The 23878-nt window shown below is 34.5% G+C and overlaps 1 protein-coding gene across 1 annotated transcript in view; it reads right to left on the bottom strand.

Moving 5' to 3' along the window:
- TRPT1 (tRNA phosphotransferase 1) overlaps positions 1 to 23878 on the bottom strand; it is a 250619-nt gene that overhangs the window by 210714 nt on the left and 16027 nt on the right. Inside the window, exon 2 of the mRNA XM_044075737.1 lies at positions 20620 to 20723. Coding sequence (XP_043931672.1) covers positions 20620 to 20715 — 96 coding nt within the window. The 5' untranslated portion in view covers positions 20716 to 20723. The remainder of the gene's footprint in view (positions 1 to 20619; positions 20724 to 23878) is intronic.

The following is a 23878-nucleotide window of genomic DNA, read 5'->3' as shown; positions in this document are numbered from 1 at the left end:
TGTTTGTGCAATAAAGCATTTGGTAATATACCTTTGAGGGAGTCCTGTTTGCTTGCAAGGATTAGCTGGTTTGAATTCATTAGTTAATAGAAAGGGTTATTTAATGTTGCTACCTTTGTTTGTGTACAACTCTGATGAAGTCTGGTGGATCCGGATGAAAGCTCTTAGTAGTGTGTACCAACAGGTTTTAATTGTTTTATATTTTTGATCGTGAGTGTGATGTTTATATTAAAAAGATTTGTGGATCCATTTTATCCTGAGTCAACCATTGCTTTTTTTTTGTGTGGATTCCGTTACATACCCACATTTATAATATAATTTTTTCATGCCATGACGGGCAATAGTTCAATTAGATGAAAGTATATTTTTCTTTTCTGAATGAAATTCATATTTTAGTTTGAAAATAACAGAGGAAGAAGTGTTAGAAAGAAAAAAACTTCTTTGAATCAGTCTCCAGAGCTGTGGACGAGGGTAAGGCGGTCCACACAGAATATCTGGACCTCGCCAAGGCCTTTAACACCATCCCCCACTCTGGAATCATAGATAAACTTACTAAGCTGGGCATTAATCCCTATGTCACTCGATGGGTTGCCAACTGGCTTACTGACAAAACCCACACTGTAAAAGTAGCCGACTCCAAATCCAGCTCCAGACAAGTGACAAGTGCAGTACCTCAGGGTTCAGTCCTGGGACCACTCTTGTTTGGCATCTACCTCTCTGAAGTACAGGCCAACACTAAGGGACTCTGGCTAACAAAGTTTGCAGATGATTGCAAACTGGGAGCCATTATTGAATCGCCAAATGATGTGGATATTCTACAAAAGGGCCTTACAGAAACAGATGCTTAGTGCCAGAGCCATGGGCTCAAGCTCAATGCCAAGAAATGTATAGTTATCCCCTTTGGGAAAAAACATGTACCCGTGAATTACTACATAGGTGGCAGTACAATAAACACCAAAAGTGAGACTTAGGGACACAGGTGGACAGCGGTCTCACCTTCAACAACCACATCATCACAACAGTAAGGAAATCCTTCTATGTGGCACACCTCATCACTAAGGGCTTTTCATTCCAGAAAAAAGGAGGTCATTGTCCCACTGTACTCATCCCTCATTAGACCCATTACAGAATATAATGCCCCGTTTGGTATGTACCTCTCAAGACATCTGCAACAACTAGAAAGGCCACAGAAATACCTCACTAAAAGAATCACAGCCCTAAAGCAAATGCCCTATGCTGACCGTCTAAAAAAGCTCCAGCTATACTCTGTCACATATCGTCTACTCAGAAGCGATCTCTGTTTAATATACAAGGCTATGTCAAACCCAGAGCTGTTGGACATGCTACACAAAGAAATCCCAATCCCTCAGAGACACATGCTCCAGGGATCTAAACCTTGTCATCACAATATACAAAACATGCTGGAGGGATAGGTTCCTGACCCAGAGACTCCCCAGACTCTGGAATTGACTGCCCATACATGTCAAGCAGAGTATCTCTTTGGCCCTCTTCAAAAGGACCCTTGACGATTGGATGGCAGATAGGAAATTCAGCCAGGGGATCACGTCAGTCGCCCTGCTAGACAGGGGTCCGGGGAAGTAAATACTGTGGGAAGAAATAGTCAGGGAATTTGTACGGATAGGCTTGTATAGGCCCTAGGACCGATAGCCTAGTACCTGAACCTATGGAATAAAAAAAAATGGAGTCCTAATTTCATATTTCAAGAAACTATTAAACATCTTCATTCAGTCTATCATACTCAATGAAAACAAGTTTTCATTAATAAATTAATTTAGATGTTACTTTTCAAATTTACTCTAAAACAGTTATTTCAAATAACGGATGGATAAAAGTAGTTATTCACCTTCACTGTTTGCAGTCCTCTGGTATCTTCTAGGCATTGGGTATTTGTATTATTCTATCAGATAAGCCCTCAGAGGTCTCTTTATTTGTTAACATTTCTGTACCCGAGTCAAAGCTATAGTTAATTTCTTCTCTGCCAGCATATCCTACATTTATTTAAATGAACAACAATGGGTGGCAGAATTTATTTTACTTGTCACCTGCAGTCACTGACCACTCTATATTTTTTATGTGATAGAAGTCTGGACTGAAAAAAGTGTCAGTTTAGTTTTTTCTCCTGATATCTTCATATGTTTTCACAACAGGTTCAGCCACATAATGTATCTCATTTCTTAAAATGTGTTTGAACAGTAAGCTTGTAGGTGCTGTTTAATCATTATGTCATAATTTCTTTAGGCATTCAGCATACAGTAAGGTGTCTGTTCTATCTGGATACCTTTAGTTCTGGCAATCCTAGTTCATTGCTGATATTTTATATGAAATGCTCTATTAGCCCATTGGAGTCACTTTTCTATGGTTAACATACTGCCCGTTTCAAATTAAGTTTAATATATAGCTCTTAAAGGATGTATTGCTGCCTATTTTCACAGATTATTATACTGCCAGATTTATGATTACTTGTTAAGAGTTGGTATATTGCAACCACATGTGAGAGTATGTAAACAACTGGTTCTGCAGACAGGAGTATTAACCATCTTTGACAACCAACAAATACTCTTTATTGTATACGGGCTTGTACAGATCAGTGATGTAACTATTCAGGGTACTTTTGAGAGCTCTGACATTTGTATGTGCACAAGCTTATTCTGTTGCATTCATACTGTAGCCAATTAACTTGATGTACTGTAATGCAGTATGGTGTTTTCTTTGACTCGTAGAACCCTGAAAAAGCATTTAGTGACAGTTTCCTTCAGTCTTCTGCTGTGGAACAGCTATTAATCTAGGCTGGTTTAGTTTATTTGCACAAATAAACCTGGTATTTAATTTTTCAGTGTTGTTTTTTGGTTTCAACCTTTTAAATCTTCCTCTCATGTTATGATCATTGAGACCTTGGTAAGTACCAAAATGTTTCTCCAGTTTTTGTGTCTTTACTTTTACTCTACCTTCTTCACACTGTGTTCCCTATTTCTTTTGCAGTCTCGTGTTGTTTTCTGTATTACTACATTCACTATCTGCTCTGCTACTATTGAAATATGGTACATTCATTACATACTTTATCCTATGTTGCCTCACTGGCTGTCTATGGCATGCAGTCTGTGTATTGGAGTTTGCTAGTGGTGTTTTTACTTTTTACTTTTGCAAAGGTTTGCAAAGGTCTGCAAAGTACTGTGTTTTCTGCATTTTGCACATACCTTACAAATGGGAGGGACTTTCCCTTGTAAAGATGCTGTCCATCAGAGAAGCTGCACTGTATTTGTTGCATTTTAGATTCCTATCTTTTCACTTCACTTCATCTTGTTTCTTGTTCTCTTCATTGTTCATCTTTTTTCTTCCCTCTATTTCACTTATTTTTTGTGACATCTTATGTTTTACTTGCATGGAGTTTGGATATGGTTAAGGATCTAACAAAGTCCATCAACTTGTTTTGTCTCATTTGTGGTTCATTTGAGCTTTTCTTCTTCTTACTATTTCACTGCTGCAGAATGCATTATTTGACTTTTTATTTCTTTATTAATATCTGCAAACTCATAGTTTCTTGTTAGTGTCCATAGTCTGATGCAATACATCTGTGTGAATGTAGCCTCATTTTGCCTTGCATTCTTAAACATGTGCATCTTGCTTCCACTATGGATCAATGAAAGCCAATGCACTGAGGATTGGAATTCTTGAACTGTTTTTGCTTAAAAAAAAAAAAAAAAAAAAAAAAGATACCTAAAAACATTTTTCTTAAGTGATTTTTGCAGGGGAAGCAAGCCCCCCTGCACCCCCCAAACGTATATATACCAACACAAAGGGTGAAATTCCCACAAAAAAGGCATCACTGTCATCATATCTCACCGACACTGGATTTTCTATGGAAGAACTTCACTTGTCGAAGGGTTGAACAGTGGGTAACTGAAGTGCAAGCATTCAGTCTTCACATATTACTAGGGTGCCCATGTATCTCATATTCTGCATTTTTCTTTGGCTCAGTATGATTATGTAGCTCATCATTTGTCGCATCCTGGCATCTATCATTTGGTTCTTCACACATCCCTTAAATGTGTTTGCCTTCTATTTGCAAAAAAAAGTTTTGATCAGCTGCCTCTTGAAATATTTTCTGCAGGTGTATAGCTGTTTATCCTTGGTTCCCACTTTTTCAGTATAGGCTTATGTTGAGGTTTTCACGATCTATGTCAGATGGCAGCTGGCTAGGAATTTATACAGACATTTTGTAATTATACAGAAAGTTAAAGAAAAATATGCTTTCGTAGGTGTATACTAGACTAACAACCACTATGGCCCTTATAAGCCTAGCCAAGCAACCCAAATTAGTAGTCTTCACAGCCTGAAAAAACTGTATTATAAATGTGGGTGTGTATACATATATCTAAATTTATTTTTATATATATATATATATATATATGTATATGGAAACCATTCACTAGAACGAAAGTGCATTAAATCGAAAAGGAAATGTAGCAACTCACTAGTACGAAACAACACTGTGTCGAAAATCCACTTGTACAAATAACACTAAATCGAAGCTGCGTAATTCGTATGCAATTTCACGAAATTACACTCAAACAAGTAATTAAAAGCAGTATATCATAAATATGGTAGACGTTATTCATACTATGTTCTACGCTGAACACAGCAACATAGCAAACACCATAACATCCAGCCCAGGACTGATAGGACAAGTATATCAGACTACAAAATCAAGGAAAGGAAAGGATCTTCTCATAACTGAAAGCTTTATCTACTACCTGGAAAAGTGTACTATAAGTAGAAAGTATTGGTGTTGTAAGTGTAAAATGACGGAGCAATGCAAGGGGAGAGCAATTACATGTACTAGTACCTCTGGAGAAGAGTTGGTGAAGTTGGTACAACACAACCATCCTGCAGACCCGTCTGAAATAGAGAGGTACATTGTCTGTCATAAAGTGAAATAACGTGCATCTGTTTCTAATGATTCTACTTGTATAATAGAAGATGACGCGTTAGCATCTACTCCACTAGAGTTTGCAACAGCAATGCCTAGTAGAACAGATATGTAACAGCAAGTTAAGAGAACTCATAGCAAAATCAGAGGCAAACAGGTTAAATGGCCTGTCACTTTGTTAGATATCAGTTTAGCTGATTTTCCCTTAACGACTGGACAATTTATGCAAAAGACGTTGAGCGACTCTAACCAAGATAATATTGTAGTGTTGTTCACAACTCAACAAAATCTAGTAGACTTAGCTGAAGCCACTAGTTGGCTAATGGACGGTACGTACTTAGTTAACAATAAGAATTGTAGACAGCTGTACACAATCCATGCATTTATTAAATTTGGATCCAATAGCAAAAGCGTACCGTTGGTTTATTGCTTAATGGCAAAAAAGTCACTGAAGTCTTACAATTACCTGTGGAGTGGATTATTATATTTACTATCTAGTGAAAAGCTACATTATAGAGTAGCCTACATACTACGTGATTTTGAAATTGCTGCGCTGAAAAGTGTCAAGATAAATATGCAAAATGTCACACCTAAGGGGTGTTTTTTCCACTTTGGCCATAACCTATGGAGGAAGATCCAGAGCCTGGGATTGGGTAGTCTTTATAATTCATCTATGACTTTTCAGTTAGCAGTTAAGAAATTGGCTGCTTTGGCTTTTATTAATGAAGATGACGTGTTACCAAAATTTGCTGAATTAAAGAAGGAATTTCCAACAGAGGGTGAACCAATACTCTGCTATTTTACCGAATGGTATGTATTGGGTAAACTACGAAAGTTTAGCACCAGTCACATAACCCAATTTAGATTTCCACCTCTGTTCCCAGTCCACTTTTGGAACGTAGCTATATTGAACGAGTTATGTTTGCCCAGAACTCAAAACAACATTGAGACATGGCATCGCCGATTTAAGTGCCTACTTGGGAAAGATATGTCAGATATTAGGCATGTTATGTTGACAGTTGTAAGGGAACAGAATAGGACAAATGAACTTAGGGGTTCCCTCCTTCACCAAAGAGAAGAGCATTGTTACAACGGGAATTGCAGTTCAAACACATTTTTGATCATAGAAATGAGTACACAAATGTAGAATATGTTTGAGCTATTTCACATTTATTAAAGATGTAGAGCCCTCACGTATTTTACATGTATTTCATGTATTGCTTCACATTTCAATTTACGTAGTTCAATTTACTCCGAGTTATGTTTTGTGAGAAGACTTTATAGACAATATGAGTGTGCTTTAATGACTTATATAGTAAATAATGGGTGTAATATTGAGGGTTTCACTTGCAAAATACATATTTCAGAACTTTGCTGTAGTGTCATTTGTACAAGTGGACACAGGGTTGTTTCGTACTAGTGGGTTGCTACATTTCCTTTTCGATTTAATGCACTTTCGTTCTAGTGAATGGTTTCCATGTATATATATATATATATATATATATATATATACATATATATATATATATATATATACATATATATATATATATATATATATATATATATATACATATATATATATATATATATACATATATATATTTAATGAAAAATATACTGCCTCCTATTTGACCATGTTATATATCTGTGTATATATAACAATGTTGCAATATGAAGGAGACAGATAGGAGGCAGTATATTTTTTATATATTTTTCATTAAATAAAAGTGTAATTTATTTATATATTTATACATATATTTTTTGATATTTAGGTGTAAATAATAGATATGTTTAAGCAATATAGCATTTTTAAGTAGTTTTATATAGAAATTTTAGTAATTATTACATTGTGTATAAGGAATATGTATATGGAATTTATGTGAGTTTTAAACTTAAAGCATTTGGATGTCATCCAAGGAAAAACAGAGGCTAACTATTTAAACAAGTAGGGATATGATGTAATAGATTCTGATGAAGTTTCCTGTTTGGGAAAAGAAAGCGCTAAATCGGTGTGTTTTTGTGCAATAAAGAATTTTACTAATTTCCTACTTGTGGCTCCTGTCGTATTACTTGGTATACTACTGTGAGTGGCTACCTTCATTGACTGCTTCGTGTGACCGGACGTGGTTTTTTCATTGTATTATTTGGTTTGGCAGACATCCCGTGGGTTACAAGATTTTATATATATATATATATATATATATATATACACATATATATATTATACACCCACACACACATGTGCGCACGTATGTGTGTGTGTGTACTTGTGTATAGATAATCACATATTGCGTATTTATCCCAACAATGGTAGTGGAAACAGATAAATCAATGGGTTGATGACGCTGATTCTATAAACAGGCTACAAGGATTCCTCACATTGTGTAGGCTAACAAGGAATAAATTAGGCCAATGCCCATTAAAGGCAATATGGCTGTGTAGTATAGCTGCTGCTTTACAAGTATATTGGAAATGGTACAGCAGACATCATGTGTGTATGTCCCAAGTGCCTGTAGCATCATTTTTGATGAAGAGGTGGAGTTGTTCTCATGTCAGTAAGACCTCTGAAGATGGCAAACAAAGACTATGCAGATGTAAAATGTTGGTGTCTGTGACTAACTTTAAATACCCAATGTTCACTCAGTATCACTTATTTAGCAGTCCTTACTTATTTAACATTTAATTTTCTAGTTTCCCCTTAAGCACACAATAGACCTTAAAGAGAATATTACATTTAATTTATTTACTTAACATTTGTTTAAAGGGAAAGTCCAACTGAGACAGAACCCATTTTTAGCATAGGCCTGGGGAGACACACACCAGACACTTGTCTTTGGAATTTAGTGTGTAAATCAGAATCCTTAGGTTTATGAATTGCTGAGAAAGATGCTGTGGATGACAAGTACACATAAGATGCTTACAGTAAAATCATACAGACAATACAGGTTAGAATCTAGAGTTGCCAGTACTTAAATGTAAATGTCTATTTTAATACCTGTAACATGATTAAGGGCAACTATATAGCTAGGTGTAAAAACAGTTATTAAATACATGTTATTGAACATTGCTTGTATAATTTACAACAGGGTTCTTAAAGGGCATGCTTTAGATGGTGGGATATATTTTTATTTTATATTTGCTTGAAGAAGAGAATGCATAATGTAAAGGTTCCTCTGTACTAACTTTGGATTTTGCCAAATAGAACCTTTTTTACCCCCGATGTTATCTGCTTCTAACCTCTATGGTGAGGTTCCAGGTTTTTGTTTTGTCGATTTTTAAACTGCTGCCTACTACTCTCCCTAGATATTTAATTATTATGTCATTTTCGCTGCTTTGGCCATTTATTTTGTAATCATAATGTGCCCAATCTGCAAAGTCTCATGCTGCTTCTTTTACTGACATTAGAGGTGATGTCATTACTACGAGGTGATGTCATTACTACTGCAACATGTATGTATTTTTGTAGGTCATTTTGGGGAATTTCAATAATTATGTCACCCAGTGTGCATTAATCTGTATATATGGCTAAAGAGAGACTTTTTCCAACTTTCATATTAGACAAGAATAGCTCAAAAGAAAAGTCCTGTAGGACATCAATGATAACTACCACTAGGACATAGAGGAAACCTCTTCCCTTGTGTTTTTTCTGTCAGATATCTTAACAAGTGCTTTATCAATTCAATATACAGTGATGTATCACAATGAAGAATGACAGGACTATATACTAAATATATGCAGTGCATGGACTGCAGTGATTACTCTCCGATATCTGGAAAAAGACAAATCAGTTAAGAGCTTTTATAGTGTGAGACCTGATCTTAAATGTTAAGCACTCCCTGCTTCACTCGTTAAGATTGGCATTTCACTGGGCATTTAAACGTACAAGTACTGACCAGCAAACAACAGTGGAAAAATAAAAAAAACAGAGTTGTTTCTGCCTGCTGTCTGTGTCAATGTGTCTCTGACTTTTTCTAACATAACAAAATCTCTTATTACACTTTCTGACAGCACTCACTAAGTGCTTTACAGCTTTGAAAGCCAGCAAAATGCTTAGCAATTTTTTCTTGTTACTAGTAGTACATGGAGCAGATAAAACTCATTGCACTACAAAGAGTTATGATCTGGTCTCCAATCGCCAATAATAACCCTTTATTCTGTGTTACCAAAATCAGTGTTGTGCACACACTCAACAAGTAACCACAAATACTGAACATGAAAGAGGATGGCTTTATTATGTGCTCTTGACATGGATGCAAAGATTCACCTTGAGAGTGAATTTCTTGGCACCTGGTATCCATGTCTCGAACACATAATAAGCCTATTATGATTGGCAACCAACTCATAATCCTCTATATTATATGCATCATGTATATAAACATGCAGTGCTTTTTATTTGTCAAATATTCCTCGTGGAATAGTGCTGAATGCCTCAAGGTCTAGGCGATTAAATGATTTCACTATGCAGATGCGATTCTCTTACGGTTGCTAGGACATTCAGTTATTTATCCCACGTTATCATGATAAATACCTGTGAGGAAGGTGGTTGTTCATCATAATTTCTCAATCATTTTTTTTTTATCCTAGATGATACATCACTAATTTTTGCCCAGGACAGATATGGCAATCTCATGAATTCCTTGCAACCTCCAATGAAGTACATGTCTATTTACTGTACAATGGAGCAATTGCAAGGTCATAATGTTTGCCTTATGGACTTTGAGTTTGGCTTGTTTATTATTATTATGGATTCTCCCAGCTTTAATTTTATAGTGACTGTATTGATGATCTATTGTGGCCACTGGGAGTTCTGTGCAATATATATTCATCTGTCTCAATCAATGAAGAATGTTCCTACCATTAGAAACTGCAATGGCTCATCTGATTGTTTTATGTATGCAAAAAAGGGTCCATATTATATCTATATTATATATTAAAAAAGCGAACAATGAATAATCGAACCCATGTAAGCGAAAGCTTACAATCTCAAAAGCTCAGAACAGCGATTTTTTTTCCAAGGGGAAAAAAATTGCTGTTCCAAAAGCAGGGCTTCGCCCTCCACACCCCCCAATGTGGGGAGCTGTGCCCCCACACCCCCCTACTTAAATATACCAACTCCGAGATTGCACTACAGTGCCGATAATGGCAAAGTAATGGAAGCGGCCAAGAGAATTATTTCCCTGGGAAAGAATTTGTTTAAAAGCCCCTTTGCTATTTTGCGTTTTCATTGTTTTAAGTTCGACCAAGGTGCATTTGTTATAATGTGTCTTTGGTCATCTGACAGGAACCCCAAAAAAAAGCTTGCCTTTGCTAATACGTGACCCCATCTGCATGCAAAAATGCCTGCTTTTGCTAATAAGTGACCCCTTCAGCATACATATTCATCTTTTACATACTGACTACAAATGGAAAGTTTGTTTGGTCATTACACACTAGTAAGCATGTGTTTTCTTCTGCTTCCAAGGCCCCAAACATGGCAGCAGGTGCTAAACTGCTGCTTGACTTATGTTTTGACTAGAAAAAGTGCTAAAATTGATGAAGATGGTTATTTGAGGTGGATGCATTACTGAAAGTACAATTTGTAAACACAGTATAAAACATCATTACTACTTCCAAGAAGCACATAGGGGCTTTCATTGTGCAATTGAGCAGTAATGAGAACAGTCAGAAAGGACCTCAGTTTACCATTTGATCTCTTATTTTTTCCAGCATATTTTATTTATTGATCTTGAATTTATCTAACAATTTTTTAAGTTTTAACCAAGCCCGTTGCTTATGTATCATTCTTGAAGTTCTTGAAGTTATAGTCAACAATTCTCTATTACATACAGTTTTGTTCAATGATATATATTCCACAAATTATATAATTTTTTTACTCTTCCAATTTGAGGTAATAGTTTTTCTTGCTATTGCAAGCAGGGACCAGAGAAGGTGCACTTGTGTACCTGGAATGTATGCTGGTATCGGAGTGTTAAATAGTAACAGTGAGTCAGTCACTTCACATTTATCCGACCACAATGCTTTTATAAAGGATTTAAATTGCAGCCAAAAAGGGATTACAGTTTTACATTCTATAAACATGTGTCCACTCTGCACATACTGTTTCTTCACATTTCTAGCATTCAGATATTTCATTTCCCGACATCAGTGCCACTTTATGAGGAGTAAAGAAACTTTTGTGAATCAATTTCCATGTGTAGATTTTCCAAAAGGAAGATGATGTGGTATTATTAACTGATTTAAGTATTATTGCTTTCTCCTTTTCTGAAAAACTGAATTTATTAACCTTTTCTGCGTAATTCCATAAAGATTCATCTGGGATTTGTGTGTCTGTTCATAATGTCCTATATAATCTTCACAATGAAAACCCATCATTATTGCATAATGTATTCATTTTGCAAAAAAGTGAGAAAATTTTGGGTCTAGATGTGGATTTCACTATTTGACTTTATTTTAAATTCATTTACTATATATTCTCTGAATGTCTGTATGTTTAGCCAATTGTTTTGATTTATGTTATATCTTGCTATGAGGGAAGTGGCCTCCTGTATATAGTTGGAGTCAAGAAATTGATACCAGAATACTAATCCATTTCTTTTCATTTCTCGTATTTTTCCCATGTTGTAAGAGTCCAAACATTTGTTTGTAAATGCTATAGAAAACATTAAAAATAACAGGTCTCTCATATTGTATTCTTTGTTTATTATTTTTTGTAATGTTCTTTGCTATGTAATCAACAAAGGGAGAAAATTTTTCTTTTTTACTTGTGTTATAGCAAAAGCTTTTTATGACCAGATAACCTTTTTCTGCTTTAGAAAACATTTCATTGTTTATTGTTTCCCCACTACTATCTATTAATATTGTTTTATGTAGATTTTTCCAATTAGATGTGTACTTATAATGTTAATAATAACTGATTCTGCATATAGTTCTAAGTGTGGAAAACTATTCCACCATCTTCCCATTTTCTGTAATGCCATGCGTGACTAATTCTTGTTTTTTTTGGAAACCAGAGGAATTTAACCAATAAAGAGTTAAGTGGCTTCATTAAATTTTTTGGTAGGAGAAGCTATTATGGTTTGGAAGATATACAAAATTTTAAGGAACAAAATCTTTTTAATTAAGGTTAACCTTTCCTCCATGGTAAAGAACATTTTATTCCATTTGTTTAAGTGATCCTTGACAGTGTTTATTAACATTGTGTAATTTATTTGTATAGTATCTTTCCAATTTGTTTATATATATATATCTCTAAATATTTAAACATAGTATTCACCCAGTTAAAATTACTATATTTTTCCAGGATAGGGTTTGTTTTTTTATTCAGCAAAATAGTTTGTTTTGTTATGATTAAAATTTAGGCCAGAAATCTTTTCAAAATTATGTAGACATTTTATAATGTGTTCAATTGAAGAGTCTATGTCCCCAATTGTTAATAAATTATCATCAGCAAAAAGCTGAATTTTAGAATTATAGTTTGCATTAACGTAAAAGATAATTATTTGTCATTAGTTCTTATATAATTAGCTAAGTGTTCCACTGATATAGCAAATAATAAGGGAGATACAGGACACCTTTGCTTGGTGCCTTTCAATATTTTAAGTGGTCCTGATAAAAAGGCTCCAATTTTAATATATGATATAAAAGTGGTATATAATTTGCTTAACAGTTTTATAAAATTGGAAGAAAAATTATACATTTCTAATACTTTAAATAAATATGGCCAACTTATAGAATCAAAAGCTTTATCCAGATCCAAACTAATGATTGCTAATTCTTTTTTTTTTGTTTTTTTTTTTGCATAATTTATTAAGGTTAGAAGTCAAATGAAATTATCTTGGATCTTTCTGTGCAAGATAAACCCTGTTTGATCATCTATTATTTTTGGCAAAAAGTGATTTAATCTACCTGTCAAAAGTGATGTAAAAATCATGTAGTCCACATTCAAAAGAGAAATAGGGTGATAAGAAGTCCCTAAATTAGGGTCTTTGTCATGCTTTAAGATGGGTGAAATCATGGCATATTTCCATGAAGGGAAAACACTGTCATTCTTTCTGAATTCTTCAAAAGCATCAATTAAATCCTTAGAGTCTTATCTGGAAGTATCTTATATATTTCTCCTATTAGTCCATCAAGACCTGGAGCCTTATTGCTTTTCATGTTTTGTAGTCTTTCCTTTAGTTCCTTTAATGATATTGGTTTAAGTAGTCCAGTGATTTGTTCCTCTGTTAATTTTTTCTTTATTTTGTCTTTCAAAAATTCATCCTTCAGAGTGTTGTCAATATTATTTGAAACTGGTGCTATTTACTGTTTCATAATGTGTTCTAAAGGCCTCTAGCATTTCTTTTAGATCAGTTATATGTTTAGGTTTCTTCTTGGAATTACCTACAATTTCTTTAATGTGATTGGCGTTTGTCAAGCTTTTAGATTTAACTGCAAGTCTATACATATTAGGATTGGTTGAATATGTTTGTAATCTTATTCTCTCTAGATTTATTGCTACTTTGTGGTTCAAAATCTCTGTGTACGTCAGGTTCAGTTGTTTTATTTCAGCAATTCTAGCAACATCTTTTGTGTCTAAGTTCTTTTTTAATATATCTATTTTTCATTGTATTCTTATTAACGCCTTGTCCCATTCCTTCCTTTTGTTTAAATGCCAACTTTTAATTTTACCATATAAATATGATTTTAATGTATCCCAGTGTATAATTCTGGAAGTTGTCTCATTATTATCACTGATATCAATAAAAGATTTTATTTCTTTTAATTTAACAGCCATTCTCTAAAATCTTTTAGCTTAGCAATATATGCAGGTAATCTCTGCCAGAAAATCAATTTCCTAGGTGTTATGTGTACTTTAAAGAAGATAGCGTCGTGGTCGGATAGTGGGCATGAGCTGATCATAACTTCCTGTATCTTGGATATTAAGTCAATGGTAACAAATATCTTATCTATAGTTGTTTGCGTACCAAACCTATAAAAGAGTAATGAGTATATGGAAGGGATTTTGACTCTCTTATGGCATAGATATCCCTCATATCTGAAGTGCTTATAAAATTGTTTAGCTTTTTGGCTGTGGCCGACAATCTAAGATTACCATTTTTAGTAGTGTCATTCTTAGAAAGGATACAATTAAAGTCTCCTGTACATGTAATGTCTCCTTTAGCTTTAATTAAGACTAATTCTAAACATTTGCTGTTTCTGCTCCGATACCAAGTATCCAGTATACGTTAACTAAAGTTATATAGTTTCTGTTTATCTCTAATGTTACCATATTCAACATACCATTTTTGTCTGAATATGAGTCAATAACTTTAGGTAAGGGTAGGGATTTTTTTCCACAAGATCATAGTGCCCCTTCTCTTGGTCTGGTAATGAGATTCAACAAGTATTGAGTATCCATTAAAAACATTCTATTCACATCCATTTCTATTAAATGAGTTTCTTGTATGAAAGCATGTCCACTTTGTTTTAAGATATTTACATAAACTTCCTCTCTTTATATTATTATTATTAAGGCCATTAGTATTAATTGAAACACATTTATAAACAGACATATTTGAAGACACATTTTAGTGTTATGTATTCTATTATGGACAAAAATATAACTTTAAACATAACTAATATATATATCCATAACTATATACAACTCCAAACATGGAATATGATATTCCTGGTTCAATGAGCAAGCCATTGAAGCCACCTTCTACCATCCTAAAATTGTTGGCCATTATCAGTCTAATGCTTCTGCCTTAGCTTAATGAATAGCACAGTATGTGTCAAAATATGACAACTCTCCCCTAATATGTGTAAGAAAACTAATTAACCTTTTAGGGGGGGGTCATTAAATTACATATTAATTACCTCAATCAGACAACTATGAACATAAAATGAAGTACCTGGTAACAGTGACACAAACCATTTTGTTTTCAAATGATAAAAGCTCTAAATGTATTAAGTAGTAGAGCATTTGTTACTCATTACTAAAAAAAAGTAAGCAAAGGAATTTATGCTTATATTCTATTGCAGATTGTAGATGACTTGATAGCACACTTATATCAAACCCTCTTTATTTTGTAATTGATACTAAAACTTTGCAACAGAATACAATAAATATAGTGACCTCCTAACTTTAACTTGGCTAATATTTAACACAAATTTCAAATGAATACAATGAGAATTATATAATTACCAAAATTTTTCATATCAACTTTTGCTAAGTACATTATAACATTGTATAAGAATTGTGAAGAACAAAAGAGGGATGCCTCTAATAACTCTGAACCTTATCATGCTCTGCTATTCACTCAAGTAAAAGAGGTTTCAAATTTCCTCTATTATATCTCCTTACTATTGTATATCCACACAAAAAAAGCATAAATCTTCAGAAACTTACATGCGTGTAACTTCTGTGGTTTGAATCAATAGATTTGCACATAACCATAAAGTACCACACACACATATATATATATATATATATATATATATATATATATACTTCAAAATACAAAGGTGTCATTGTAACCTTTTCTTTTTCCCTTTTACCCATCATAGTGTGAATTTATATACCAAAATTACAGCATTATTTAATTTTACTTCTATTAAGCAGCTTCAGTTTATGCTGGCAGTTCTAGACATTAGAGGCATTATATACAACTATCTGTACCCATTAGGTTAATTAAACATGCTATTTTCATATTCAAAATGCTTTACTGAATAATCTTGCAAATAAAAACATTTCCAGTATCTTTTCCTGCTCAATTTTGAGTGGATTTGTATTTCTGAAGCTTAAAAAAGCTTATACAGTCATTGTGAAGCCCAGCTACTGAAATCCGGTGTCCTTTCTGTCGCATAATGTCAGACAGTGATGACAAAGGTTCAGAGGTCATGCATTTCTTTCCTTCATGCTGTAAATCAACAGGAGAGCCGCTGTGTGCAAGAAAACAGCTTTATTGTGCTTGAGACTCTAGTAAGTGAGGCTTTTGAACATTCTGGCAGTAAAAAAAAGTCTTGAGGGTAGTATTAGCAAGATTTTTGCATCTGAGTAAGAAAAAATGGAACTGAACATGCACAACTACCGTGCTGATGGTAAAAAAGAAGTTATTATGTTAATGGCCACTGCCACAGCTAGTCAAACTATGCTCACTATATTGATAAATACACTACAAAGGCACTATGGTTTTAAACATACTGAATCAGTTATAAACATAAAACATCAATTTCTCTACATTCTGCTCTTAATTTCAGTATGGTATAAAGACAAATCTGTCTGCACTTTAATAACTGCATTTTTACTGCTCCCCCTCCCTTTCTATGTAACCCACAGAGTATATCACCATTAAATAAAAACCATAAGTTATTATTTTCACCTCCCAGCAATAATTTTACTAAGTGGTGTTGTGCCTCCAGGGTATATTTCTTTATAGATTTTAAACTACATAAGTCACAATGGATATATATATATATATATATATATATATATATATATATATATATATATATATATATATAAAGATGTCAGTATAACAGCAGCACTTATGTCCATATATGCTTCGAATCAAGTAATAAGCAACTATATGCAGATTAAACAGCCTGTTCATATAAATTTCTATTTTTATAATTACCAGTGAGAGAAAAAAAGGATATAAACAAGAAGATTTTTACCTTTAACTTAGAGTTTGTTCATTTGTTTTTATAACATATAGATACATTCTGTCAGATGAATAATATTACATGTGAGAATTAGTAGATTTATTTCCCTTTTCGTTTTTTAATGGTTTTGTCATTTGTAAATAATTTGCCATTGATACCTTGTCTTTTCAGACTTGGAAGTGAAATATCCATATCTTCTATTTTGTCCAACAGTTTGTTTTTTTTAACAAAATCTGTTGTTTCTTCAACGTTGTTGAAAACGTTGTGACCATCAGAGAGGGTAATCTTTATTCTTGCAGGGAATAAGATCTGAGCTTTTATATCAGCCTTTTTCAAATTTTTGATGAGAGGGGCACATTCTCTTCTTTTTTGTTTCTGTAGTGGAAGTTCAGTTATTATCAAACCTTATATTTTCCCATTGAGTCGACCAAGTTGTTCTCAGTACTAGGTCTTTGTTCTGTGTAGATAAAAACTGTACTATTATAGATCTCACTGCAGCTGGATTCTTGGAGATAGATGTATTGGATAGAGACCTGTGAGGCCTCTCAATCCCGAATGAGAAGGACTCAGGAAGGTTTAATATTTTGGGCAGCCATTAATTTGCAAACAGGACCATACTACTTCCTTCCATTTTTTCGGGTACCCCATATATTCTAATATTGTTCCTTCTTGATCTGGACTCCAGATCTTCTACTTTCTCTAGTAAATGGTTGTTTTGTTTTAGAAGGAATTCTATCCGAGTGTCATTTTCCATCTGTCTCCCATCATTTACTGTTTCTTCTATGGCTGCTATTTATTCAGAATGTTCAGTAATAATTTCTTTCAAGTCTTCTATTTGTTTCTTACTTTCCTTTTACATGTTCTCCATGATTTTTTCTAAGTTATCTATTTTCCCAGAGAGGTCCTGTATGCTAGAAATTAATGTATAAAGTTCTTCTTTCATGGAACTCTCTTGAGGAGAGGCTCTTGTATGACTCATAGTTATATCCAGTTGTACTAACCTTCTGAATGGAAATTTATTGATAAAAGTCTCTGAAAACTTTAATTTCTTTTTTGTAGATAATCCACAATCTCAAGAAATATAACTTGTGAGATAAAACTTCAAAGTTTTTTAAGTTAGAACATAAAAATCCTGTCAGAAAAATTTTTTACAGGCAGAACATCAGAAGAGTGCTGCTATCACCTCGGCATCTTAGCTACGCCCCTTGTATAAAATTTCTGAAATAATTACTTTCTAACATTGAAACTATTGTATAAAATTTCTGAAATAATTACTTTCTTTCTCATGCCTTTACAAGAAAACTTAGAAGATCACTGTTATCTAATCTGATGTCTTCTCATTCTGATTTCAGCAGAAGCTGACTGCCACAGAACTGAGACTAATATTGACTGTTAATTGTTTCCAATGTCAATATCTATTAAGGATCTGTTCTATAAACTGTCTAATATTAATAGATTTATATAAAATGTATTCACCAGTACTTGCCCTAAAATTGGATAACTATTTAAAAAAAGATAAAAAAGCATCACAAACTAAAACACAAACTACCAGGCTAATGTCCATTGTAAACAGTCCCATCAAGTTTAGATTGAGTTCAAAATAGTAATTATCCAATATTTTAAAAAGACACAGTAACATTCTAAAAATACATCTGGGTAAATCCTCCATAAAATATAGTCTGAAAAAATTACTGAAAGAGACATTGCAGTGACAAAATCAGCCCTTCATTTTTTGTCACCTGTGTTTTATTATATCTGTCCATAGATGTTAACCAGGGAAGCCTCTCCCTCTCTTAATACAGTCTAGTATGTGTATAATGTCTGCTAAGGATGGGCTAACCAACAGTTCTCATCTTCTAGTTAAAGTCTTTTTTGAGGCGAGTATTACTATTATCAAAAGCTCTCCAATTCTGTGCAATGTTCTCTCTTCATCCAAAAGAATTAAGAAAATAAAAAGATTTCACCCAAGTTCAGGTCCCCTTCTCCTGAATTTTTTTGAACCACATCATTGAGACTTAATTTTAAAACTCACACGTTTCAAACACTCCAAAAATATGCAACTAGTTTCCTTCTTCTCCAGCCTGACAACATCAACAATTTCCACTAGCTTCTGGAAACAACTTATTTTGTTGTGCGTATATAAACATCCTTATGCAGACACTTCAACTTAAACATTCTACATTTCCTCACTTTGAGTGCTTTCTCTGGGGTCAAACATTTTTTTCTACTGCTTCTCTGAAATTTCCATTTTTAGCTGCTTTTCTCATTTAGCCTTAATCCACCCTACCTGCTGTTTATCCTCCCTCTGCAAGATCTTTTATATATGGCCAACATTTGTTATTTCATTACCAGATATTTCTTTCTGTAACCTACTTATCCAGTTCACCAGCTCTGACCAATCCCTTTCTTGTGTTTTGTGCAACACTATATTCTTTATTTCATTTCCTAATTTTAAGTAATCAATTTTATCTCTTAGACAGAAGGGCAAAGGTCTGAGGAAGCTTCACAACAAACAGTTCCCTATTTGAGATCATTTGTTCCCAATGTTTCAACTGTTTTTTTTTTTTTGTTTGTTTTTTTTTGTTTTTTCTTTTCCACTTCATGCTTATCCTTCTAATCTACTTTTCTACTTCAAGTGGACATCAAATTCTGACATCAATCTTTTCTGCCAGACTCTTTTTTTTTTTTTCAGTTCTATCTTTATTTTATCCACTAATGGATCTGTCACCTTTTCTGACTCTGCTCCCTAAAATGCCTCAAAAACAACCTTCTCTCCTAACCAAGCATATCTTTTAAAACACATCTACCTATACTGCACAGCATTCCTGAATGGGGCATTTGATCAGAAATAGCAGTTGAATAGCCCAACGGCCCACAGATACTTTTCTATATCTAGGGCACCCAACCCTCCACGTGACAATGATAACACTACTGTTACCTCAATCTATTCTGGATGGTACTTCCCAATCCTCTCTTTGACTTTTCCCCACAATGTCCTGGGCAATGCTTCTGCAAAAAACCCCTCTGCGTCCAGTTCTTTATTTTTACAACTTTATCACTGCTAGGGGGCCTCCAAAATGACTGCCTGAAATGCACAGTATGAAGCAGCACATGCCAGTTCATAACCTGTCATTCTGGTCCATTTCCAAATTCAAATATTTCCACTTTGAAAAGTTATCTTTTATCTTTCCCAACACCTCCCGATAATATTTTCCATGGGATTTTTTATATTTCTCTAGCTGTCATATCCCCAAATATTTTATCTTTGACAGACTAAATATGGAAATTGTACTATTAGTTCCGCTCTCACATCTAAGTTTATGCATAAAGTCTTGTTTTTTTCCTCATTTATTTTATACCCTGGCATTTCACCATATGTCTTCAGCCTCTGCATCATGTCCTCTATATTACTTTCTAAATCAGTTACAACAAAGTATAATATCATATGTAAATAATGCCAGCTTTCTTTCCCTGTCACCCAAACAAATCCATTTACTGGCGAGTTTCCTACATCTATCGCCAAGGGTTCATGGTAAACAGCAAATATGGGAGGACAGGGAGCAAACTTGCCTGATAACTCTTCCCAGTACATACAAACTTATGCAATAGGTGTGTCATCATTTTAACTTGGGCTTGTGATCCCAGAGATTTTTTCAATTAATTCCTGTGGAACGCATACAACAATGAAAATAGAAATATATGATTTACTATGATCTATTATTGCAACTTAACAGTCTTGATCCCATACCAGTATACCAACATCTGTAAATAAACATTGCCCTAAACTCATAAAATGATCCAATCCTTTACTGTTTTCTGAAAAATGAAATAAATGGTAGCTTTAAAAAAATTTTAATTATAATGGCTCCCACTGTAGATACATTTATGATAGTCAACGGGCACAAGAGATAATTTCAAATGTGACACTCTAAGACATTAGAATGCAGTCATTCGCTGTAACTTATTTCTTTAGTTTAGATACATGTTTATGCATTGGTCTCTGTATTTTACAGGCAGACCTGATGTTGGTGATGCCTTGGATTACGTGACCGTCCTCCACTTTTTTTTCTGTCGTGAGTTTGTCCAGGGGCACTTCTGTCTTGTCTATTGTTCATATTTTTGTCTAAAGATAAAAAAAAGTAGAATTTCTATCAACTGAAGAAGTGGTCCATTATATACACATGTAAAAAAAAAATAAATAAAATACTTGCAATGTGACAACAAATCTGCTCTTCTATGACAAACATGACATATTTGAAGTATCTTCATATATTTTCTTTAACGTTACTTAGTCATTTTGCTCATGTCAAATGCTACACCTTTGGCATAAATGCATTATTATATATTTAGTGGATTACAATAAAAAAATATTATATTTCATCCACAACATAAACAAAATGATGTGAAGTTCATCTCACTGCACATATACAGTCAAAATTAAAGTATTGTTGCAACTCCTATGCTTCAAATCCCCATATCTCACCAGGAAATAAAACACCCTATCCACAGTAGTTCAAGGAGTGAAAAGTCACTCCTAGAAAACAGTTTTTTCACCTAACAGATATTCTCCTGTACAGGCAACAACCATCCAAGGCAAAGTACATAAAGGATGTTCAGATGTACGTCTATAGGCATAAACAAACTGCCTATTCTTTCAAAAGCGCAGCCCTCCACTGCTACCTCCTTCTTGCTTAGAAAACATTATGAATTTCCATCAGGGAGCACTTGCTAATTTGCAACAATGTGCACTGAATACTGTAGGTATGAAGCAGTGCCACTTAAAGATATTTGTAATGAACAATGTCAGTATCAAAAAGTGTGGAACAGCTTGTCATGTCATAGCAAACTAACTTACTTAATTCACTTCTAGCCAATGAATACAGTCTTTTTTTCCTTCTCTCTAAAATTTGTATGCTGGTGTAGCTCTGTTGCTTCTTGTTTCCCTAGGTGGCTACAAGTAACTGCAACTTACCTTTCTGTAGCAGAGCTTGTCCAAGGATTGTTTTATTAACTAAAAATCACAATGGTTGCTTTGTTTTTATCTACTACAGCCTTGAAGAAGTATAAGGCACCTAAGCTTCAGACAACTTGAACGTGCAGTATTTCTTCTTAGGGGTCGTGTGTACAAATATTTGCAATACTATTTGTATCACGGAATCTTTGAAAAGATGCTTATTACACCAGAAAGCACAGAAATGTTTTGACATGGCAACAACTCAAGAACGTGTAATGGCATTTAGATCTTTCATAATGCATTTAATTCAACATTTAAGGAATACCTAGATAGGGACACTTCAATATTATTGACACCTTATATTATAAAACAATTGTCTTACAATACACTTCTGATCAAATATCCTCCTCAGAGGAGGACCTCCAAGTAAGAAATGAAACAGAAAAAAGCAAGCATCTACAAGTATATGGACAGAGGACCCAGCCAGAAAAACACAACTACAGGGATGCATGTACAATAATTAGATATTTACAAGCATCAACCTTATCAAGGCATCACAGGAGAGGTAAAATGTTTGAGCAGTTTGGTGAAAGAATTTGCAGTGATACATGGTTTGTTACTTGTGCAGTCATGCCAACAAGCAAGACTTTCAAAGAGATGGGCACATGCTTTATTCTTATTTCTTCACAACATTATTCCAAAAGGGAATAAGGTTTATGCTTTGAAGCATATGGACAAGAAGAAGCTTCTGAGTTTACTTACCTTGGAAGAAGGGTATATACTCAAGAACACTCTGCTAGAAAGACCCTGCCAAAGCACAAGAATGCATGAAAAGAGATTACAAGCCTCCCTCTATCAGAGCATCATGGGAGATAAGCAGAATACTATTGAAAGGACTACAAATACACTTCCTAAAACATGCACAATAACACACAGGAGTAAATTAATACAGCAAAGTCAGCAGACTAGATTACCCTAGATATACACACATTGCAGAGTTGTTAAACCTCATTAGGGAATGACTTGCAATGTTATTCATTACAGAATTGTTTCAGTTTCAGGCTTTCTACATGGTCCACCTCATAAATCAAGGGTATTTCATCCAGGAATAAGGAGGTCATAACATCCCTGTACTCCTCCCTTATCAGACCCATTATCGAGTACAATGCCTCCTTCAGCATATACCTTGCCAAGTACATGGAGCAGCTGGAGAGACCACAGAGGTTCCTGACCAGGAAAATCCAGGGTCTGAAACATGTGTCCTATACAGAAGGGCTAAAAGCCACGTCCTTCTACTCAGTCTCATACAGACTGCTCAGAGGTGACCTGTGTCTAGCATACAAGGCCATCTCAGACCCAGACTTGGAGTTGCTGCATATCTGTAAGTCAAGCTCCACTTGCACAACCCGCATGCATGGCCTTAACCTCGTCTATGACATTAATACAACTTGTTGGCAGGATAGAATTGCTTCCCAAAAACTCCCCCATCTGTGGAATAGACTCCCTCTGCATGTCAAGCAGAGTACCTCTCTATCCCTCTTTAAGAGGAACCTGGACAACCTGACGGAAAACAAAAAATACACTCCTGGGATTCCACTTGTGTCCCTGCTGGACACTGGAAACAGGTGCCGACTTGGGCACATGGGCAAAATTCTTGGCTAGGCTTATCATCCTATGAACCTATGAACCAGTGGTATTACAGACTGACACATTTCTTCATCCTGCAAGATCTCTCAAACTTCCTTAACTATTTCACATCTAGAAATGGTGATGCTGACAGTATGACAACATCAGGTGCATCAATACAGCCATCAAGTTCTGTATTCCTGACCTGTTCATAGTGGGATGTATGACTGATTTGATTATATATAACACAAATTAATGTGTATGTGTTTGTGTACGGGGGGGGGGGTTCACACACAATTCCCTCTTTATCATATTGATTATACCATGGATCACATCATTCATGGATCTTACATGATTAGATTCATGGAGCTTACAGTGATAATATTTTTATAACCCTTCTGGAAAGCGACCCGGCCACCACACAGAGCAAAATGCAGAATAGTCCTTTTCATTAAGCATCAGTTTCCTTTACATTCACACAAATTCTATTTCATGTGCCAAAGTTGGCTTTAAAACTGAGAAAAAAACATGAATTGCACATGTATTCAGAAGATATAGCCAGTAACGAAAATACAGCTCTGATATATTTTTCTGTGTGTGTGTCTTGCCATAGTGACTGCTGACCTCTAATGGTCTTGAGAGCTTATGCATTCCCTTGTCATGTAAAGAGTCCTTAATGTGGAGGAGAGATGACTGAA

The sequence above is a fragment of the Protopterus annectens genome, chromosome 6.part1 (genome assembly GCF_019279795.1).
Source record: "Protopterus annectens isolate FY-2018-M chromosome 6.part1, PAN1.0, whole genome shotgun sequence".
Lineage (NCBI taxonomy): Eukaryota > Metazoa > Chordata > Ceratodontiformes > Protopteridae > Protopterus > Protopterus annectens.
The sequence above is the reverse complement of the archived record's forward strand: the minus strand, read 5'-3'. Positions and strand labels throughout refer to the sequence as shown.